At 38.6% G+C, this 15,111-nt stretch overlaps 1 protein-coding gene across 2 annotated transcripts; it reads right to left on the bottom strand.

Annotated features, from left to right (window-relative positions):
- Window positions 1–33: 33 nt before the first annotated feature.
- Window positions 34–14,803, bottom strand: slc18b1 (solute carrier family 18 member B1). Of its 2 annotated transcripts, XR_013287488.1 has the most exons (14): window positions 14,623–14,803; window positions 14,000–14,124; window positions 10,405–10,500; window positions 10,226–10,299; window positions 9,113–9,260; window positions 5,920–6,076; window positions 4,497–4,735; window positions 4,338–4,429; window positions 3,086–3,181; window positions 2,922–2,996; window positions 755–848; window positions 529–578; window positions 219–385; window positions 34–185 (listed from the first exon to the last, which is right to left on the bottom strand). XR_013287488.1 is itself a non-coding variant. In XM_077538285.1 (13 exons), the coding sequence occupies exons 1-13, from the start codon at window positions 14,657–14,659 to the stop codon at window positions 331–333; spliced, it is 1,338 nt and encodes a 445-aa protein (XP_077394411.1). In that variant the 5' UTR covers window positions 14,660–14,803; the 3' UTR covers window positions 194–330. The 2 variants fall into 2 exon arrangements, 1 of the variants encoding a protein (XP_077394411.1); XM_077538285.1 differs by lacking the exon at window positions 34–185 and having other exon boundaries at window positions 194–385.
- Between the last annotated feature and the right edge of the window lie 308 nt (window positions 14,804–15,111).

The raw sequence follows: 15,111 nt of genomic DNA, 5'->3' as shown, positions 1-15,111 counted from the left end.
TCCTGTAAAAAATAAAAGTACAATGGAGCCGGCTGACTGTTAAACATTTACATATATACAAGATTTATTAATTACAAAAAGAAAAAAAGAATACATTGCCTTGAAATTGTTCCTGCACATGGACTTGTACATAATCACATTTGTGTCCTGACGAGTACAGAATAATCTGAACCTTTTTTTTTTTTTTTTTTTTTTTTTTTTTTTTTTTTTTTTTTTTTAAGTGTGTGTGATGTGACATTCATCTGCTGATAAACGGTAGGTACCCCCTTTCACGCACATTGGGCATCTATCTTTTTAGGAAATACTGTTACTCAAGTATTTTATAAGATTTTATTCATCCAAGAGTGGAAGTCTCTCGTCAGTTTGTTGCCTCTTGTCAGGATGGCTAGAAAAGAAAAAAAAAAAAAAAAATGTAAGCAAAGTTATTTATGATGGCTTAGTTGACAGTAATTTCAAGTTCTCAAGTGTTTACTTCCTTTCAGCACATTCTGTGCAAATGTATCAGTGACGTTGAAGCGGGTTGTTTACCTTTGCGGCGTTGCCGGATGCGAGACGTAATAGAGCGCCAGCAGGAAACCCTGGCAACGCATCACATCTCGCCGTCAACAAATGGGAAGTCATTTGACTCGCTTTAAATGAGCTTCTTAAATTCTTTGTGATCATTTTGTTTAAAGGTTGACTCGTACAGTGTACGGGAGGGGCTGTTAAAGATTAATAAATAAATAAATCAAAGGTCAAATGGATTTAAACTTACACCCATGAAGGCCAAGCCTCCTTGGATGGCGGCTGCCCACTCAAAGTTCAAACGCTGTGTGATGAACCCGCCCATGGTGGGGCCGTAAAACATCCTGGAAAGCAGACACAAGCACACTTTTTACACCAGGTCATTTTTTTAGCAGACCTGATTGGTTTCTAGGGTTGTAACGATAAGGGCAATATCGTGATATTGTGATATTAAAACTGCCACAATAGCGTCGTCGTCATGTTCACAATATTTAAAAGGAACACATCTGTTAAAAAAAAAAGAAGAAAAAAAGTCAGGTTGATTTCCATTTTTGCAGCTCTAGCACCCTCTAGTGGCTACTTTATTAGTGCAATTTAATTTTCATTAGGGCTGTTTTGGCTTTCTGTGTTTAAAATGTATGATAATTGTCAGATGAAGGGGAACCTAATTTGCTTGTGAAGAGATAAATGTGTGCTTGCATTAACAAGTAAGTGCCTCAATATTGTCAAGGATTTTAGGTGGTTTATATGCATTGCCGTTATGTACAAAAGCATAATATCATGATAATTATCGTATCGTGACCTTCATATCGTGATATCGTATTGTGATGTTTGGATATCGTTGCATCCCGACTAGTTTCCTGGCTAAACATGTTCTCTGTAAATTGCAGCCTAACAAATTGTGCCAATCGTGGATTTTTATTTTATTTTTTATATATACACGTTTTTAAGTCTAATTTTGTCCCTACACATGACATAACTAATTTTCCCAATGATCAGACCTTGCTAGTTTCCTGCCTAAACAGGCTGCTCTATAAAATTGAAGCAGAAATTTTTGCAACTGTGGATTTTTTTAAGGTTCGGACTTCGTACATCTTGTAATTGCTGCTTCTCCTCGATCACAATAGACCCTTCCAGTGTGACGTCACGTTTAAATGTGCCCCTTTGCGGTGGAGGGCAGGGCGTCAATGCGAGTGAATTAGAAAACAATCAATGTGAGCTAGAAAATCGGTCAAACAGTTTGATAAATCAGCGACCAATGCTATGGTGAACTTGTGTGCAGCCGACTGATGCTCTCATGGCTCAAAGAGAGATTAAATCATTCTTTCGGCTGCCGGCAGAGATCCTAAACCAGTAAGGAGTGAAAGACAAGCACGGTGGCTAGCTCGAATCTACGACGCAACTGCTTTGCACCCACAAAAAGTACAAGGATATGCTCAGATCATTTTATATCAGGTAGTTTTTCTCTTTTTCATATACAGTGGGTCTGGTCATAACACTAACCTCTGATTGTAAATTCAAGGCAGACGTGATGAATGTGCCATGTTATCTTTCGTGAAACAATAATTCATACTTTTTTTGCACAAGTATTGAATTTTGAACAAAAAAGTTAACAATTTAACACGATTAGTCGGGCTTGATTTCTGCTGAGGAATGTGTAGTAAACGTGTGGTCTGTTTGTTAGCAGCTAGCAAGCTAAGATAGCTCGATTACTTCGATATACAGCAAGACGAGTATATCCGGACACAAACGATTTAATGAATGACAATTTACACCATGAAAGTAGTGATCGACAGACTGTTTCAACCAAAAACAACATACCTAGGCTTCCACTTCCACTTTGCCTTCCAACAAACTAATTTTTTCTTTGTAGCTAGCGGCTCCAAACGACTGGTTTCAATGATTCGCAGTAATGTAGTGTCCAACTCGGGAAGTTTTTTGTGACACTTGACATATTTCCCACCTTTGAACGAAAACGCTCGGCGAAAATCAAGCTCTCTCCATTCATTTGTTATGGGATGTTTGCCCTCCGGGAGGCGCAGCAGAAGTTAAGCGGTGACGTCAGCTGGAAGGGTCTATTGCTCAAAACCTGATTAGTTTTCTGGCAAAACAGGCTGCCGTATAAATTGAACGTGTATGCATTTTGCCAAATGTCGACTTTTGACACACTGACATCCAACATTGTTCTATAGTTGTTGCTTTCCCACCATGGATTCTTTTAAGGATCAGACCCGACTAGTTTCCTTGCCATGTTGGCTGCTATGTAAATTGAAGCCTTACGTCCTGATGTCTCACTGTTAAGTCAATCCTTCTTTTCACAATTTATCTCACCTGACTAGTTTGCTGACTAAACAGGCTACTGTGTTGTACAAATAGAAGTATTTTGATATTTGCAGATCCAGTTTGCCAAAACTCACCCTGTCGACCAAACGGCTCCGAACAACCCCGATACCATTCCTAGAGTGCTCAGTCCCTCCTCAAACCCGTTGTCGCTGCAGAAGAGAAGGAACAAGGCATTAAAACAATGATGTGGTCATATTTGCAGTGTAAAACATTGAAAATCACGCCCCCAGGCACTCACTAAGCGCACTTGATGACCTCTGGGAAAATGGGGATGGCGGTCATGGCCAGGGAAAAGCCGATTACCCCCAGCATGACCACCAGCAGCCATAGTTGCCTGAGAATGTAGAGTGACATCTTCACACACGCACATACACACATTTTTAATAATAAATAGAGCAGCATTGTAGAGGCAATAAAAGTAAACTTAGTATTAAACGTTCTAATTACCGTAAGTTACAGTTTGGACAAATAAATGACTAATACAGAAAAATGATTATTTTTTTTTCATCCAAGCATTTGAAGAGGGTGCCATGTTTAAAATCCAAAACGTAGCTGTTATAAAATTGACAACAAATAACTCGTTTTCATAATATACAGTCAGAACCAAAAGAGGCCAATGTGGATTTTGCCTAAATCCTGCTTGGCAGAGGGTTTTAACCTCCTTTGTGGAGGTATTTAAATGGTATGCTAATCAGCTGCAGTTTTTGAAGTTCAAACCAAAGTCAAAGAAGTGGATTTCTTTTTATGTTAATGTTAGTGAAGCTAATGTTTCCATATCTGGTTCCATTAGGGAATATGTAGGGTTTTGTTTTGAATTTTTGTTTTTTACCCCAGATTTTCAAACAGCTCAATTTTGTCATCTCAATCATAATTCAAATGAATGTAATCATTTCTAATCGTAATTCACACCAGCATCCACGTTTTGTCGCTATGTGGAATTACGCATAGTAAATAGGCTAGCATATTGTAGCACAGTTAGCATTCCCATCAGAACAGATTCGAGTGGCAAATTGAAGACAACCTACCTGGCATAACCCCCATGATGTAAAATGTATACAGAGTAGGTTAAATTAACTTACGGAAACAGGGAGTTAGGAAGGAAGGAAGGAAGGACATATGGTACAAAGGAATGGATAAAAAGAAGGCTGGAAAACAAGGATGGTATGAAAAGACGGTAGTAAGGAAGCTGGGAAGGATTCCAGCTAAGGTTTCTAGGCTAGAAAGATGATTTAAGGATGCTTAGATTTGAAATTGTAATGAAAAACGTCTCCAGTTGGCTCAAAATGCTACTGCGTGCCTCCCAACTGGAGTACGTAAGAGGGAGCATACAACTTAAATTCTGGCCTCACTCCACTGGCTGCCTGTGCATTTTGGAGTTCATTTGATTCCTCTGTCTGAGTTTGATCTGCGTACGACACTTAATTCCAGCTGTGGTTGGTTGGAAAGTGCTTCATAAACAAGAGTTGAGTTTCCGCATAGTGGCCAAGTACTTTGGTATGTTCAGGAAGGGGACGGGCCCCAGCAAAAAGAAGCCGGCAGCCGTGGCGACGCCTCCGATCACCATGAACCAACTCCTGGACGCCTAAAAACAAAAGGATGCATGCTTAAAAAAAGAAGACTTACAAGAAAATATGGCTTTCAATACTCACGGGGTATTTATCTGTGAAAAAGCCCATCAGCGGGGAGCCCAGCGAGTACGGGAAGGACAGACCCAGCATGATCAGACCCACGTAGCCGGTGGACAGTTTGAACTGTTCGACGGCGTACAGGGACAAAGTGGCGTCCAGGAAGCCGAGACCCGAGCTTAGGGTGAAGATGACGTAGCAGAGTAGGACGATTTTCAGGTTTTTGAGAAGGCTGAAGAAGGAGTTCTTTGAGGAGGCAGCGTCTGCGAAGTGGCAGGCAGTTATAATTGCCGAGTGATCAGACCCGACAAGTTTTCTGGCTTTAACGGGTTGCCGCCAAAATTGAAGGCTTACACATTTTGCAGATTTCTAACATTGTCTGACTTTGTTTCCCATCATTCCCAATTGATCAGACTACGGGTGGGAACCTCTGGCTACCTCACGATATGATACGATATGCGATACAAGACTCACGATAACGATTATCTCACGATATGACGATACCGCGATTATCGATATAATGCTCAGGTAATAAATACACAATAAAACTAGTCATACAATAATAATAGAAATATATAAATAATAAATATAAATAACATTAAAAAAAATTATTAAAAAAAATATATATATAAATTCACAATATAATAAAATAACAAATATAAATTTTATATAAATACATAATATAATATATAAATAAAATAATAATAATAAATCAAAATAATAAAAACTAAGATCATGTGGCTTGTTCGCCTGAAGACTTGCATCCATTTCCCCGCCACTCTTATGAGGCGCTCCCTCTCGTGCCCGCCAAATAATTGCTCAATAAGTCATGAACAATGGAGCCGTTATAGTGGCTGTATATTAACTAGAAATATTGCGATACTTGCGCAGACATATCGATAATCTATCGGGAGACAAAGTATCGAGATTTATCGCGATATATCGATATATTGTCACACTCCTATATCAGACCCAGCTAGTTTGCTGGCTAAACAGACTTGTCTAAATTGAAGCCTCACAAATTTTGCCGATCATTTGAATTTCAAACAATGTGATGTTTTTCTCCCCCCCCCCCCCCTTCATTTTTGTTTTTCCACCATGGACTCCTTAGTGATATCAGACCTAACTAGTTGCTGGCTCAACAGGATGCTGTCGAAAGTAAAGCCTTTTGAATTTTGCCCGTCCTTTACGATAAGAGTTTTAACGCTCGAAGGTATGACTTTGCTCATTGTGCACTAATCTGCTATAACGGATTCCCCGTTTGATCAGACCCGACTTGCTGGCTAAACGGGCTGCAATGTGAATTAAAACTTTAAGCATTTTGACAATCAGGTGATTGTCAACACCCTAAAGACTAACCTTGTGTCGCCGCCCCTGATTTCCCACCCCCTGAGTCCATATTCATCAGACCCAATACATTGCTTGCTAAACAAGGCTAGTGTAATACCGATGGAGGGAAGGATGTAGATGTTGAGCGGCACCATAATTAACAGGAAACATCCGAGCACCATGAAGGGAACCTCGTATCCGAAGGACTGGTAGAACCAGCCTCCGACCGGCGGTCCCAGGATGAGGCCCAGACCCGTAAACACTTCCAAACTTCCCTGCAAGGAGAAAGAGCGACATCCGGCATTTACACGGAAACACCACGGAGACAAGAGCGCAGCCTGAAGAGCTCAAGTTAGTGAATGCGTAGTGGGGCCCCTTCTGGCGAGTATTCATTCACATGCTTCTCACACACAAACACATTTTCCACGTGACCATGCTGACAAGACACAATGGACAATACGCAACGACAAGGGAAAAGATTACCAACTCGGGTCCAACTAAAGGCCCCCGCTGACTTCAGGTTGATGATTTGAGTGATGCGCGTTGTCCCAAATAACGATCTTCAAACGCCGTGACCAATCGATTTTATCACATCACATTTCTAACAAGCTGATTGACAACAGTGCTAAAACAGGTCCAAATTGAAGCCTTATGAGTTTTGGTGATCATGTGAGTTCACGTCTAACTTGATTGCGTAATCGGTGCTTTCCCCATCACCGGTTCCCTTTTGATCAGACCCGACTTTTGGCTAAAAATAAAATAAAATAAATAATAATCATTTGAGTTGCCTTGTGTATGAAATATGCAATATAAGAAGAGTTGCCTTCTTTAAACAGACAGCTGTATACATTCAATCCTTTTGAATTTTGGCAATCAGACTTTTAAGGATCTGATATGTCACATAGTCACGACACTTTGCATCAACAAAAGCATCACAACTTGCTCTGTTGATCAGAACGACCATTTAGTTTGCGGGCTAATCGGGCTGCTGGACAAATGGCACACCACAAATTGTGCCTAAAAAAAAAAAAAATCCACATTTTGAATCCCTTAATGGCAAGGCTAACACTGTTGCATACAAGCGCCTGCTATCTCATCAGCGACTTTACCATTGATCAGACCCGACTAGTTTTCTGGCAAAACAGGCTGCTGGCGAAATTGAAGCCTTATAAATTTTGGTGATCATGTGAGGTTTTTAATAGTCTTAACGCTTAAACTTGATTGGGTAGTCAGTGCTTTCACCATCACTGATTCCTATTTGATCAGACCCGACTGAAAAAAGAAAAAACAAAACAAAACACACATTTGAGTTGGCTTGTATATTAAATGTGCTACGTATATAAATAGGCCAGCTGTATAAATTGTATATAATACTTGTAGTCACTACACTTTGCATCAACGAAAGCATCACAACTTGCGCTATTGATCACACCTATCGATTTACTTAGTTTTGTTTGCTGGCTAAACGGGCTGCTGTACAAATTGCCGCACCACAAATTGTGCCAAGCATGTGGACTTTTAACTGATTAATGGCTCACACTGTTGCATACAAGCGGCTGGTTTCCCATCAGCGATTTTGCCATTGGTCAGACCCGACTAGTTCTCTGGCAAAACAGGCTGCTGGCGAAATTGAAGCCTAATGAATTTTGGTGATCACGTGGAAATATAAACGCTCAAACGCTGTTTTGTTGTGTAGTCGCTTTCACATTCTCAATTCCTAATTGATCAGACCAGACTAGCTTGCTGGTTGAACAAGACTAAAAAAAAAAATTTAGACAATCGTGGATATTTAACACTTTAACAACTAGACTAAGTGCAAATTCTGTAGAAATTGCGTGGGAATGCTGAACGCACATTGAGAGATAAATTATGAAATGATAACCTCCTGGTTACTGGACAATGCACTTTAGCAACTGTGCCACCGAGCAGTATCAGACACCTGCTAATGATGACTTTTTTTACAGGGGGTTCCAAAATGTTTGACCCCATTTCGTAGGCCAATAATTTTGACAATTTTCGTTGGAATGACCTCAAATTTTCACAGCTTGTGTAGAAACGTTTCAAGTTTTTGTGTGTAGCATTGAGCTTACACAAAACACAGGAAAGGAAGTTCTGAACATCCTAAAAAGCACTTGGGCTGTAATTCCAAAATATAACTTGCCACTTGGTGTGGAACATTTATGAAAATCTGTCATAGAACCAACAAATATTTGTACTTTTCTTTGTAAATGTAACCAATAAAACTTATGACCTTCAACATAAAGTGTATTTAGTTTCATTAAGATCCATCAAGTAGTTTCCGCTATATGGCCATTTAGAATGGGGTCAACCATTTTGGAACACCCGAGTGATACTTAGAAAAAGTTCAATGACTGTCGCATGGGAAATGAATGGGAACAAGTTGATATTAAATGTTAAATTGTGCAAATACTGTGAGCAATGTGGAATCAGGCGATATATACCCCGGGAGGTGTGAATTTTTGAAGCTAGTTGAAATTTGAACAGTGTAAATTGGAATTATTATGTGGGAGTTTTTTGGCGGCAAAAAAGTGTAGAGAATAAAAATCACAACTACATGTGGGAATGCTTCAGCATTCCCACAATGAACTTTGTCACATATTGCAGCATCACAGATTTGACCAAACCCAACTAGTTTGCTGGCTTAAAGGGATACTTTACTTATTTAGCTATTTTTGGCAGTCAAACATTAATATTTTGCCTCTAATAAATTTGATATTTTCATTATTTTTCATGTACAATTAGTACCTTTTAAAAACACATTTTGCAACTTGCTGTTGACTGAAAAAGACATCACAAGGGCTCAGGTAACCAATCACAGCTCAGCTTGTGAATGTCACATGACCAAACCTAGAAAACGGGAGAGCTGTGATTGGCTACCTGAGCCCTTGTGATGTCATTTTCAGTCAACAGCAAGTTGCAAAATGTGTTTTTAAAGGTACTAATAATGAAAGTATCAAATTAATTACAGACAAAATATAAACTTTTTATTGCTATAATGGGCTAAATAAGTGAAGTATCCCTTTAAATGAGCTGCTGCTGCAGTCAAAACCTTACAATTTTTGCTGATCGCGTGGATCCCCATAATAGATTCCCGACTGATCAGACCCGGCCGGTTCGTACCTCATACACATAAATGCTTACATTCTTCCTCTCGCGACCGTTTTTTTTTTCCCAAGGCAACTGCCGACGGGGAACGCAACAACAAGCAGATCTGAAATGTTAGCCGCTCGTGATAGTGCAGCGTAAACAGCATGCCTGGGTGGAGACAAAAGGCCGTCCACAGTACTCACCAAAACAGTCGCCACATTGTTTGGGAATACTTTAGCCGAGAGCGCAAATGAAGAGGTCATGGCGGCGGCGAAGCCAACCGCGTCCACTGACCTCACGATGATGCACAAAGCGATGAAAACGGGACCGGAGGGAACTCGGTCCAGCAGCCTGCCGGGAGAAATCAATACCAGTCCTCGTTTCAATTAAATTGTATCTTTAAACGATACCCATTTAATTTAATGCAAATGATTTTGTGGTGAAGGTAGTTTTCAACAAAAAAATCATTTGGATTAAATTAAATTGTTTCTTTTGAAAGAAAAGTGCATACCTACATACCCATAGCATAATTGCTTAAGTCATATTTGAATGTTTCTGGAAAATAAGAAGAAACTGTTTTTAGCAATAGCACATTGGTATTTTTCATTGATTTGGTAACAAAGTTAAAAATGACTTAGGCAATTATGCTATTAGGCTAATAATATTAAAACAAACATACTAGTAGCTATAGTTCTTAAACTATTTAGTATTACAACTCTATGACCTTTTGTCAGAATACAAATTTCTATCTCATAAAAATATATCTGGTAAACAACAAAAAAAAAAAAAAACTTAATTGTCAATTACGACTAAAGATTACGATTCTTTCCATGGGAAAAAAAACCAAAACGTTTTATTCTGTGTTTGTTACGATTGAGTTTATTTTTCTAAGATTGCAACTTTTTACCCCCCAAAAAATATATTTGGTCTTGCAACTTGTGACTTTTTGTCCCGACAAAATAAATTTTTGATCTTGGATGACAAATTCTTCTTGTTGAAACAAATACCACTTCATTCTCACTAGCTTAAAACATTTTAGATTGACAACATACGTCTTTGAACTGCTAATGATTCAAAATTTTATCGTCAGATTACGATTTTTATCCTAACAAAAGAGTAAATCTTTTTAGGTGAACTCAATGCATCTTTTTGTTTTTATGACATTCTTTTTCTTAAGAGAAATGCAACTTTATTCCCACATCACATCTTTAAATAAATATTTAAAAGAAAAACATGATATAACATTAAGACATTTTTATCGAATGTTGCCAACTCCTTGTTTAAACCGACAATTCAAATTGATAAATGATCCTCACCCAAAGATAATGGTGCAGCCCGAGGACACAAAAAGTCCCATGATGAGCATCATCTTTGCGCCGATTTGAACAATCTAATTAGAGACGAAAGAATGTGAAGACACATTGAGTGTGCATGTACTGGACAATAAAAAAAAATAAAAAAAAAAATAAACAAAAACCAAACATGCTGTACTTACATATCGGCCCAGGATCAATGAGCCTATCAAATTGCTGACAGCGTAGCAGCCGAATATGACGCCCACCACTGTCTGAGATGCGCCTTTCTTTTCTGCCTGGGCACAAACATTTATTTCACACCGAAATGTATTTTATTTACACTGTGGCTAGTGTAAATTGCTAATTGTTATTGTGGTTAGCGTTAAACTAGCACGGAGAAAGTTGCAGCATAAAGTCGCTTATAGTTGATCTGTCTTTGGATCTTTTTTGCCCTAGCAACCACAGAACACTGTTAATTATTAAGCTTATTTTGACTGACGTGCATCCATTTCACGGCAGCCCCAACTGACCTCCTGCCACACCTTGGCGCCCAGTGGGGAGATAAAAGAGCAATTCACTGGGAGGCCAATCGAGGAGATTTTATGATGCGTTTCACGTGTTTATTAATGATCCCAGCGAGCACGAGGACCCCATAACCGATTTGCGCGCCTATCTAGGGATCTACTCCACATTTATAGTAGTACGTGACGCACATCCTGCGCAGGGTCACACGGCGGCCGTGGTGGCCAATCGCCAGTCTCGGGCTTTATTTTGTGGAATTTTATCCAGCTGATTAGCTTAGCCCAAGCTTGTTTTTGCTCCACTGAGCGCGGAAAGAAGTGGACAATTTATTGAGTGCACTGTAAAACTCGGCTGAAACGGCGAACACCCTCTCCCTTTTGTAATCCAGCCCACTGAGCATCGACATGAGCAAGAATAATCTTGCAATATTTGGTGCATTCATTTATGCCATTTTTTCCCACCTAACACTGGTTAATTCGAATCTATTTTGTTGTTGTTGTTGTTTATCCCATTAAATAATTGGTGTATTGATACAACACAAAACTTAAACAATACTTATATATACACTTGATTATCTTATTTTATTAAATAATCAGTTAGTTCATTAGAAATAATAATAAGAATATTTTTTCCCACCTAACATTGGTTAATTCCAATGTATTTTGTTGTTGTTGTTGTTTATCGCATTCAATAATTGGTTTATTGTAAATAATAAAATACAACATAAAACTTAAACAATACTTATATACAGTAGGGCTGCATGATATTGGAAAAACATGCAATATGCGATATAGTTGCTGAATATAGCAATAGATATTATTGCCATATTTAACATGTACATAAAGAAATGACATTTCTATTATCTAATGAAAGAATTGCATTTTTTTTCATACGGCAAAATAATCAAACTCAATGTATTCTTAATTAATTGTAATTACCTCTCAATAATGTTCAACTATTGGATGTCAGTGCACATTTTCGTGACGTACACGGTGTTCCAACTATGTTTTGCATTTGCATTATTAGGGTTGGAACACCCATTTAACTAGGGGCGTGGAAACCAAATAAAAAGAGAAGGTGAGGAGGGGATTTTTTCAGAGAGTTCCTCTCCTCTCTCCTTGCAAGCTTTGAACTAAGTGTCTTCTTTCCTTTTTTTCTCATGTTTAAAGCAGCTATATGTAAGATTTAAAATTTCAAATCTCTACTGCCACCTGTGGCCGAAAACAAACCGCACGCTCGTACACGCTGCGCGCACTCGTACGTGCACGACCTCAATACCATATCCAATGAAACTATGTTTTCAGAGGTAAGAAGTTTTATAATGTTTTACAAATCTGGCCACTTCACGGAATGAGACTCTCGATCCCCACTAAACAATTGATGTCGACGGGACGTGCAGATCATATTGCTTTAGTCGGTCGAAGTCCAGTCCTGTGCTGTACTCCAAAACGATGTGCAAATTACGTCAATTAATTGAACCTCATTCCGATGTTAATATGCAGTTACATATTGTAGTCACCCCGCTCGACGGACGTCAACCTGGTTCTAGTCATTATTAGTGTATGTCGCCCCCAGGCTAGCGTCATTGTGCATTAGCCGAAAGGTGGGCTGTCAGTTATGGAAATTGACGATTGTGAAAAACATATAGACCCATTCACTACTTAGTGTGATACGGCCGTGAATGTTATCGCCATTCAGTAGTACCGTTCACATTCTGTTAGCATAATGTAGCTACAATAGGCTGTTTTCACGGAGGAAAATAAGGCAACATTTAGCCTGATTGAAACGCCGCGGAATGGAACGTCTGTTCTTCATAAAGTCATTCTGTTCCATTTCATTCAACTTTGCCGCCCCTTTCACGCTAAATGTTGCCGTCCACCTCACTTTCACCCAAATAGTTACGACCGAGAAGTGATCGATCTTGAGGTTACTGCTATTTGAAAACAACACATTTTCTTCTAAATGTCAAGATACTCGCTTCTTACCTTTTGGAGTAGAAAGAAAGCCAGCTGTGAATCACTTTTCTAATCCAAGTCCGATCTCAACGCTCTCCACCGCTGAAATGTCAAACCAATGTTCACTCTCGGTCTTGCCCGACGTCGGTCACTATCAAGTTTAGATTTTTTTTTTTTTCGTGGCACTTGACATTGTTTTCATTTTTTTTTTTTTTTGGAGCAGCCTTCCGTGGAGTAACAGCGGGTGTCTGGGGCAGCGAAAATTTGTACTAGTTCAGTCTTCGCGCGACAGGAAACAACTGACGATGTGACGCATGACATCACATCCCGCAGACAGAGGGCGGGAAATTCGAAGGATTCGGACCGGACGCTTCCGAAATAATATTGGCCAGAGGCTTGTAGGAGTACCCATTGTGAACAGATAAGATGTTGATCTACTAATTAGAATATGTTTCAGTCATAAATGTTCAAATAAAAAGGCTATTGTTAAGATATTTTGGGGGGAAATCCTACATAGAGTAGCTTTAATAAATGTCAAACAGGTAAACCTGACAGTCTGACTGGTCAAATTCAGATAAAAGCATAAAATTCCATATCAGACTTATTGCATGTCTTTGCGATATGCATATTGCATAGGCCAATATCGCGATATCAATATTTTATTGGATATATTGTGTAGTCCTAATATACAGAACATTGATTATCATTTTATTAAATAATTGGTCAGTTCATTAGAAAAAAATAAATAAAAATAAATAATAATAATAATAATAATAATAAATTATCTGCCTGTGAGTGTGGATGGTTGTTCACCTCTGTGTGCCCTGCGATTGGCTGGCAACCAGTTCCGGGTGTACCCCGCCTACTGGCCGAAGCCAGCTGAGATAGGCTCCAGCACCCCGAGGAATAAGCGGTCAAGAAAATGGATGGATGGATGGATGGATAATAAATTAAATAAAAAAATTTACAAGCATTTTATACAGCATAGTATACCGGTAATTAAAATATAAAAAGTATACTATTTATTAATATCTCATTCATAATAGACTTATTGTAATTAAAACAAAAGTGTTTTTTTTACTTGTGAAATAATTGGGTAGATAAATATAACATTAAAAATGATAATGAATTGAAAACGTAGCAACATGTTTTATAACGCACAACTTTCTCCTTGTAAGAATACAAGTTGAATTTCGTAGTAAGCAAACCGAGGTTGTGTTGTGTTGGCAACAGTGTGTGTTAAACAGATAAGCAAGTTAGTCTTACTCTCTCTATGGGGTTGAGGTTAAGAGAGCCTCTCTTTCTGTACTGTGTGTACCTCTATGGGGAAGAAGGGTCCCAGTATGGAGTAGCAGATCATGGAGCTGAAGTTGACGGATGCCATGGATATCAAGGTGAGCGTCTGCTGCTTTGTCAGCCTTGTCGGAGGCTCCCTCGATTCCTCTTTATAAAAAAAAAAAAAAAATTGAAAAAATGTTATGCATGTATATTATTTCTGCATGATTACGGCCAAAATGATAATCATGATAATAATAATTACTCATGACAGTTTACTGTGGTTTCAAACCGAACCACAACTCCAAGATTACATCAAATGGGGCTAATGTAATACAGTAATCCTTCGTTTGATTTTTTTTTTTTCAGTGAATACCAGAGGATATAGGTTGCAAACAAAAATCCTCAAATGCTCAATATGCAAAGTTTACGATATACGGCGTTATTCTTGTAATATTAATCTTTTGTAAGAATTCCAAACTGTGGAGAATCAAAACGGATGTTTTTTTTTGTTTGTTTGTTTGTTTTTAAACATTACAACTCCAAACAGGAGAGCCGCAATCGGAAACCACATTGGATCTCTAACCACAACATTGTGAGGCTCAATCATCACCACACTGCACCGTGCTGCCCCTTATTAAATTGCCTTATATAAAAGTAACCAACCTTGTGGCTGAAGGTCCGTTTCTTCTCCGGGCTGCATTTTCCTTTCTTTGTGGACGATTTCCAGCGTATCGGTGTCAAAGTTTTGCGAGATTCAAAAAGAGAAACAAAGGGGGACTTTGGCTGACATTAACTAAACACACGCACACCCGGCCCGCGTTCACCATCGCTTGCTTGACTTTTACTTCCGGAGTCAAGACAGAACAGCGGCTCAGCGGCAACTTCCGGGAAGGCCTTCAATCTAAAAGCGTATTCATTACATTCTGTCAGTGTTAAATAATATTCATTTAAAATCATTTTTTTGCTAATAATCATTTAAAATAAATAATGCAAAAAAAAAAATGACTTAAAAGATTGATTATTCTAAAATGAAAAACAAAGATCTAAACCGTTTCCTCTTTTTTTTTCTTGCAATTTTGAAAAACTGCCTTGGTCGTCACTATTTTTTATTTTATTTTAATTGCTTAAAGTTTTTTTTTTTAAGTATAAAGA

Source organism: Festucalex cinctus, chromosome 12, assembly GCF_051991245.1.
Source record: "Festucalex cinctus isolate MCC-2025b chromosome 12, RoL_Fcin_1.0, whole genome shotgun sequence".
Lineage (NCBI taxonomy): Eukaryota > Metazoa > Chordata > Actinopteri > Syngnathiformes > Syngnathidae > Festucalex > Festucalex cinctus.
This window is presented reverse-complemented; position numbering and strand designations above follow the sequence as displayed.

Bases quoted from the DNA above. Each gene is read 5' to 3' on its own strand.
- slc18b1 (XM_077538285.1), bottom strand. From the start codon at position 14,659: ATGCAGCCCGGAGAAGAAACGGACCTTCAGCCACAAG. The intron at 849-2,921 runs GTGAGTTTTGGC...TCTGCTTTCCAG, and splicing joins GGAGCCGTTTGGTCGACAGG to GATGTTTTACGGCCCCACCA. The intron at 579-754 runs GTAAGTTTAAAT...ATGCGTTGCCAG, and splicing joins GAGGCTTGGCCTTCATGGGT to GGTTTCCTGCTGGCGCTCTA.